The sequence below is a fragment of the Sorghum bicolor genome, chromosome 1 (assembly GCF_000003195.3).
Source record: "Sorghum bicolor cultivar BTx623 chromosome 1, Sorghum_bicolor_NCBIv3, whole genome shotgun sequence".
NCBI classification, from domain to species: domain Eukaryota; kingdom Viridiplantae; phylum Streptophyta; class Magnoliopsida; order Poales; family Poaceae; genus Sorghum; species Sorghum bicolor.
In genome coordinates this window covers 12912590-12919920 of record NC_012870.2, presented here as the reverse complement: position 1 = coordinate 12919920, position 7331 = coordinate 12912590, and the positions used below count along the sequence as shown (strand labels likewise).

Below are 7331 nucleotides of genomic sequence, written 5' to 3'. Positions count from 1 at the left end.
TATAGTTCCATACAAGGGCCTCATGGACCTAGATTACTGATACTCCAACAAATACTATTCAAGCATGGATAGTGTAGGTCAGCAGCCCAGAAAAACGCTTCACAGCTGTGGTCGTGTCGTGCTTCAAGCACGCAAAATGGCCAAAACAGTGTGCGTATGCCACTCTGGTAACATGTAAAAGTTACTTGAAACCAGTAGTCCAGTACCTCGATCTAAGCTAAGCTATTCTCCAGGTATCACACGCTTCTCCCAACCTCAGAAAGGACTCCAAGCAGAGCGCCACCAATTCAAAGTACAGGCAAATGCTGATGTGCTGAATACAGTACAACCAGCAAAACTAAAGACTACTGATGAGTGTTTCTTCGTATTCCCAAGAACATCAACCAAAAAGGGAAACGGCGATCCAATTTTCTTGCAGGCTTTTTCTAAGCTGCTCCAGTGCTGCTATTCTTCAGATCCATTGCCTCCCTACAAGGTTTGACAGTTAGTGGGAAACTCCAAAAATATAGATAGCGAGCAAATAAACAACACAGTGCTAGCTGCAGCAATCCTTCAACAGTAACTGGAATGAAACATATATAGGAAGCAATGGACCGGTCTCTTACCAATATAATTTATCGAGCTCATCACACATAGGGTTCAGCTCTAAGCCTTCAGAGAGTGTGTCACAAGCTTTTTCATACTCCTAAGGAATACAATTGAAAATACATGACCAGTTAAAATGGGCTTTTTAGTTATTTGCCACCAACATGCCATCCTTATGGTGCGTTCTTGCAGATTTGCCATTCCTGACCCACATGTCAGTGACTCATATGGTCCCACATGTCATTGACACATACAGGGTTGGCACACTTAAGAGTGGCAAATAAATAAAAAATCCAGTTAAAATATACGAGAGATTAAAGACGTGATGACACGCTACTAGAGCTAGACCCTGGGTTTTTAGTCGCACCTTAAGAAGTATCAGAGCTTGTCCTTCCCGGTAGTAACCCTTTGACCACTTTGGAGATAGCATTTTGCATCTAACTGCATCTCCCAAAGCCCTTTTCCCATCACCTGTGCGGAGCCAGCAAAGACTCCTGCTTGAGAACAATCCAGCATCATACTGATCTACCTTCACTGCCTGCAGTAAGTTAAATGTGTCAGTATATCACTGTTGCCACATTCCAGATGTGTCGCATTCGTTATCCCATAGATTCCTCATTTATTTCTTAGGTAAAACTAGGTTAAAACATAAATTGTGGATCAAAGAGTAATTCTCATGCAGAATCTCCTTGAAAATAGACGCAAAAGATCATCCAGAATATCAGTATCACTCAAGCTCCTCCTCACGACCTCAACTTAACTCAAAGAATTCCATGACTAACAGTATCAAACCAAAGTCCTATCCAAATAAATTAATTGCTGGTTTCCATATCAGAATATTTCACTAGTCCATACTATTAGACCACAAAATATGGAGGAAAATAAATGCAATCAGTTCAATCGTGTTCTGCAAACCTAAGTGTGTTGGAGGTGTGTGACCCCATTTTTTCTTCTTAATATAAAGATACACAACTCTCCTGCAGGCTCAAGAAAAAAACCATGTTTTGCAAACATGATGCAATTCCTAGAGACATACTTCGGTGCTTACCATGTATGAGGACATAGGTTACTCAGAAAAAATATGCTGATAACCAATAAATGGTATTTTAGGGATTTGGTTATTGTAAATGTAGGGCTTATACAATTAGAAAAATCAATTTGCAAAAGAGAAAAAACATACAATTGAATAGCCATCCACTTCCATAACATATGCACCCATCTTGTTCTACCATCAAAACAAAGTTAATGAATGGATATCATTACTTTCAAGCAGCATAAACTTGACCAAGTGTCCCCTGGCTTTCTTAAGAGAGGAATGAACACCCTACTCCTTTATTTAGGAAAGAAACTGCGAGCATCAGGTTCAAGTCGGGCGCACAGCCTCTCAAATAGAGACTGTACCAACCAAGCTATTGCTTGGTTTCTTTACTCTCAAGCATTATAGGAAGTTCATAGTTTTACTCATTTCTTACTGAAATTCTAGGTAATAAAAGTCTGCAATCAACATGTTCAGATGTACGCAAGGAGATGATGACACATGACACTAACCATTCAAATTCAGCATTTTTACATTTTTCACCCTGCTGATATCAATACATTTTTAATACAACATACCTGTGTATAGAATGCTGAGGAATTTATATAATCTTGCTTTTTAAATGCATCACCACCCTGTCTTTTCAGATCAGACTTCCTTGCTTCAACAAAATCATCATCCTAAACATTTTACAATAATTTGAATCAGACAAATCTAGCATATTATAAGCAAACTTGTAACCTAGAAAAAGATTCAAAGGATTCTCAGAAATCCTCGTATATATGAGGTGTGTAAAAACTAGGCATATGTCATCGATCCTGAGAAATCTATATCCAGACTTACTGGTAGTGGTAGGCGGTGGCAAACACATGCTAACGACCATTGAGATTTAATGGTTGAACAGCTTTGGACTTCTTTTTCTACATATTTTTTTTAAAAAAAAATACTTAACTGGCAACCACTGATCTTTCCAAATTTTCGTGGAAAACAGGCACTGGTACTAGTCTAGGTGTAAAGTTCTTCCCATGACCAGTTTCGGTAATCTTAATGAAAAATAACTGTAAATTAACACAGTACATGACAAGTAAAATAACATGTCCTTGCCAAAGTTTACTAGAACATTTTTGTAACTGAAAGTAATCAGTACATGACAATTAAACATGAAATTAGTGGATTACTGAAATAGCCTATATTTTATCTAGGAAATTGAACTGGTTACCTGTTCTCTTTAATGGAATCAAACTTACGAACAATCCAACAATACAAGGCATTCGAGAAAGCATTTAAATTAAACAAGTTTTCTAGAAGAAATCTACAGAGAGCTTTGGCAACAATGCAAATATGCAGGCACACTAGCATTTGGCATCTCTAGGAGTGCTTACAGAGAAAAGGAGCAAGCAGAAGCTACCCTTTGGTTTGTTTTCAACTTGACAACTTCTAAATAAAATTATTTGCACAGCCAAGTGAATGAACAAGATGATTTGCCAGTGGCATACCTCTCGTTGCTTTCTTTCCAGTTCCATATGATTGATTATTCCATCAATGCTCCAGTTTGTCACAGTTGGAATTGGGGAAGTGCAAGGAAACAGAATCTCAACATCTTCCCTTGTACCATACACGGCAGCCAACTCTATTGGAAATCTACCATACTGTTGAGAGCATCACAAACAATATATTTAGTATAAGAAAGGACAAACGGACACTTCCAAGAAAAAAATACTGATTTCAGGATAATTATGCTCCCTGAGAGGCTTAATGAAACAATGTAATAGCACAAAATAAATGCGTAATAAAATCACTTGTCCATATCAGGCCTTGTTTAGTTCCAAATTTTTTTAGAAAAATGACACTGTAGCATTTTCGTTTTTATTTGACAAACATTGTTCAATCACGGAGTAACTAGGCTTAAAAGATTCGTCTCGCGATTTACAGACAAACTGTGTAATTAGTTTTTATTTTCATCTATATTTAATGCTCCATACATGTGCCGCAAGATTCGATGTGACGGGGAATCTTGAAAAGTTTTGGGTTTTTTGGGTGAACTACACAAGGCCTGCAAAGAGTAATTCTTGTCTCCTCCAAAACTTCCTTGATCCCAAACCAACAAAATGGGCCAAAGCAGTGCTATAGGTTATAACTATGTATAGATGCAGACCAATAAACTGTGCATAGCAAGGGGTGGGGACAGGTAAAAAAGTTTCACAAGCTTGTATGTGAAGATAATTGATGATACTTTCACTAGTTTTAACACAATAGACCATGTGTATCCAGATGGTTGAGGGAGAAACAGTAGACCCAACTTGTCGATATAAATATATATGATTGAATAATGAAACAACGTGCAATACCCTGAACGGCAAGCATCTAAACTGCTACAGAACCAGACTACTGTAAACTGTGAGAATCTACATCGAACCAGTGTCATGAACCTACTCGTAAAAGGTGAGAAATGTTGAAAGTATGCCTAAATCGGATCAGTGACTCAATTGGTGCTCAGATGTTCAAAACTAATGCCCTTTTTCTTTTGGAAGAAAACAGACTTCTACGCCACTTTCAATTTTCCTTCATGAACGGACTTCTAATGAGCATTATATAAATAGTGTTAAAAGGCAGTACGACCAGAACTATTTGAAGTTAAGCAGCTCACAGTGATAGTGTGAACAAGGGAGAAGGCTCACACAGTCAGTAGTGTTGGGGTTTGCACCAGCCTCCAACAAGCACTTGATAGCTTCAGTTAAGCCTTCCCGTGCAGCCCTTGCCAAAGGATTACCAATTTCATTCACTTCAGCTCCAGCCTACCAGTTTATGTATCAAAGATGAGATGTTTTCTTCATATATAATTTGATAGTTCATAAATATAACACAAGACTCATAGTAGAGAATACTATACCTGAATCAATAGCTTCAGACAAGACAAGGAAGGAGTGCACAAGGCTATGGTCAAAGGTGTTGACAGATTTATTTCCTTGTTGGGCTAGGTAGGAAAACAGAAGGTAAATTAAACGGTATAGAATAGATCATGAAAAGCTTTTTTTTAAGTATAGCTGATATGTGTGTTCCCTTTGATTTCTCAGGAACTGTTGTTGTGTGGGCCACTGCTCACATATGCCCAAGCAGTCACACATCAACCGCTACGAGGAACTAAGCATATAAAGGTAGGAAGTAGGAACAAAGTTATGGAATATCAAGCCCCAATGCATTAACGGTAAAATAGAGAACACAGCTCATCTATAAATAGATTAAAAAGATATAACTAGTACATCTGCATTGTGGTCCAACAAAATCTTCAGAGTACTATCATGCCCTCCATGAACCGCAAGCTGTAGTGGTGTCATATGGCATGATTTGCCATCAACATAAGCTCCCCTAGAAAGCAGAAGTTTTGCTATTTCACAGCGTCCTGAAGAAACAGATGAAAAAGTAAGGTCATATACAAGTGGACTGCGGAACTATAACAATAAACCAATCTTCAGCAACCAAATTTCAACATGTAAAAAAAAAACTGACAAAATTGCTATTTCACTCTTCACTGAAGAGCATACAGGGAAATCTCGATGGCAATCAACAAGTTCATAAGAAATGAAAAAAATACTTTTGGACAATCTATCAGTTTCATTGGCTGAGCACAATATAAAGTATGAAACTGATCCTGGTAGAAGATCCACAAAGGCACAAACAGATAGTAAATACAAGGTTTACAAAGACTAAAAGCAACAATTCCAGAAAGTTTAATGGTAAAAACTGAAAGATGGTATAGTACACATAACACATTGTGACATCTCAGTTGGGCACGAAAAGATTATAAAACCAGGATAGCTTGAGTTTATACATTAGACACAACAGAAAGCTATAAAATTAGATGTAGAGAATTTTTAAGCTTGCTAGTTTTCTCTCTTGAATATGATGCCATTGTCTGCAGTTGTGTTTGTGTATAGATTCAAGTACAGAATCTCCAAAGTAATATCCTATGTTCCATTTATATCCATCACAAAGAGAAAGAAGGTAATATAGTAAAGACTGAACAGGAAGCCAACACATGTCCTGGGAGAAGAAAGAATATATGAGTGAAGTTCGTTTTGTGTTTAATTATACCTTTCTCTGCAGCTGTATGAAGAGCAGTGCATCTTTCATGACCTCCTAGACTGCCTTCTTGATGGAGATCAGCACCATGATCAAGAAGAAACCTCACGATAGGGAGGTTCCCACTGAACACAGCATGCTGCAGTGGTGTCATGCTCTTACCTGCGAACAAAAGCACACATTTTGTCGACTGAAGCCAACTCAGAATCCGTAAATGGATCAAACTATATACCGAATTAATCAATTAAGCAATAATTATATAGGTTTGAAGAGAGCAATTAATGGAGGAGGGATCGGAGGAAAGTGGGGATGACTCTGGACTAAGCTAGTTTGTACCTTTAAAGGTGTCACGCTTGTTGACGTCCATCTTGGCCTCCTCGACGAGGTATCGGCAGATTGGTAGCTTGCCCTTCCCACCAGCCGCGGCGTGGAGTGCGTCCATGCCCTTGAAGGTTGTGCGACGTAGCACCGAATTGATCCCCCTCCCGTTGACGTCCAGGCCCCTCGCGATCTCTTCATGAAACGATCGGAAACAGGCAAACAGCAGTATAGTGAGAAAATCGGGGAGATCATGACAGAAAGCGGTTGATAACCAACTAAAATCCGAGACACGAGCGCTCGTCTCAACCAAATTCCACGCCGCACGCGCGACAGGATCCCAAAATCATAAAAAGAATGAGTTTTTTTTTTCCGACGCCAAGGCAAAAGGGAAGGGGAACACCCCTAACCAAATCGACCGCGCGAGAACGAAGTCGTCGCGAGGAGACGAACGAGGCAGGAAAAAGGCGTGTGCTTAGTGCTTACCCTTGAGGCGGCGGACGTTGCCGTCGTTGGCCGCGATGAGGAGTGTCGCCTCCGGAGGCCACTGGTCCTGATCATCTGCGCAAAAGAGGAAAGCGGGACGCGTGAGATCAGACCACCAGAGAGATTTGGGTGGACGGGACACACGGGAGGAAGAAGGACGGAGCGCGCTAGGTAGCCCACGCACTGGTGTCGAGGAGGCGCCCGAAGACGTTCGGCAGCGGCAGCCACTCGTCCATGCTCCGGCGGCGGCGGCGCCGGAAGGCGCGGGGGCTAGGGTTTAGCGAGGTGGGGGAAGGAAGGTTCTGGAGGCGGAATCGCTTGTGTGTGAGAGGGGAGGGGAGGTCGCGGTGGAGCGAGAGCAATTATTGGTGAGACAAGGCGGGAAGAGAAATGAGACAGGAGAGAGAGAGAGAGCTGGTACAGCCGTCTACGAGCAATGGAGGATCGACACGTGGTCTCGTTCAGTCTTACACGCCAGGCCAGGACAGTCCAGGACCGAGTGGCTCTGGGGTTGTTTAGTTTAAAAAAATTACAAAATTATTGTATCACCTTTGTTTATATTTGATAAATATTGTTTAATTATAAACTAACTAAATTTAAAAAATTTATTTCACAAATTACAGGTAAATCATGCAATTAGTTATTTCTTTTATCTATATTTAATGTTTTATGTATGTGTCATAAAATTCGATATGACGAGAAATCTAAAAAATTTTGCAAAATTTTTTTAGAAACTAAACAAGGTATGATGTTGCACTCGCAAATTTGCCATGATTCTCTATCAATGGAGTGCCATCAGTTCCGGACTTCTGATAGCAGTTTGAAA

At 40.0% G+C, this 7331-nt stretch overlaps 1 protein-coding gene across 2 annotated transcripts; it reads right to left on the bottom strand.

Annotated features, from left to right (window-relative positions):
- Positions 1 to 6889, bottom strand: LOC8062227 (ankyrin repeat, PH and SEC7 domain containing protein secG). 2 transcript variants are annotated; one of them, XM_002464145.2, is made up of 12 exons: positions 6690 to 6885; positions 6506 to 6580; positions 6038 to 6214; positions 5714 to 5863; positions 4882 to 5021; positions 4512 to 4595; positions 4300 to 4416; positions 3118 to 3270; positions 2200 to 2301; positions 953 to 1123; positions 606 to 685; positions 1 to 468 (listed from the first exon to the last, which is right to left on the bottom strand). In XM_002464145.2, the coding sequence occupies exons 1-12, from the start codon at positions 6739 to 6741 to the stop codon at positions 426 to 428; spliced, it is 1344 nt and encodes a 447-aa protein (XP_002464190.1). In that variant the 5' UTR covers positions 6742 to 6885; the 3' UTR covers positions 1 to 425. The 2 variants fall into 2 exon arrangements, with proteins under 2 accessions (XP_002464190.1, XP_021312550.1); XM_021456875.1 differs by lacking the exon at positions 606 to 685 and having other exon boundaries at positions 6690 to 6889.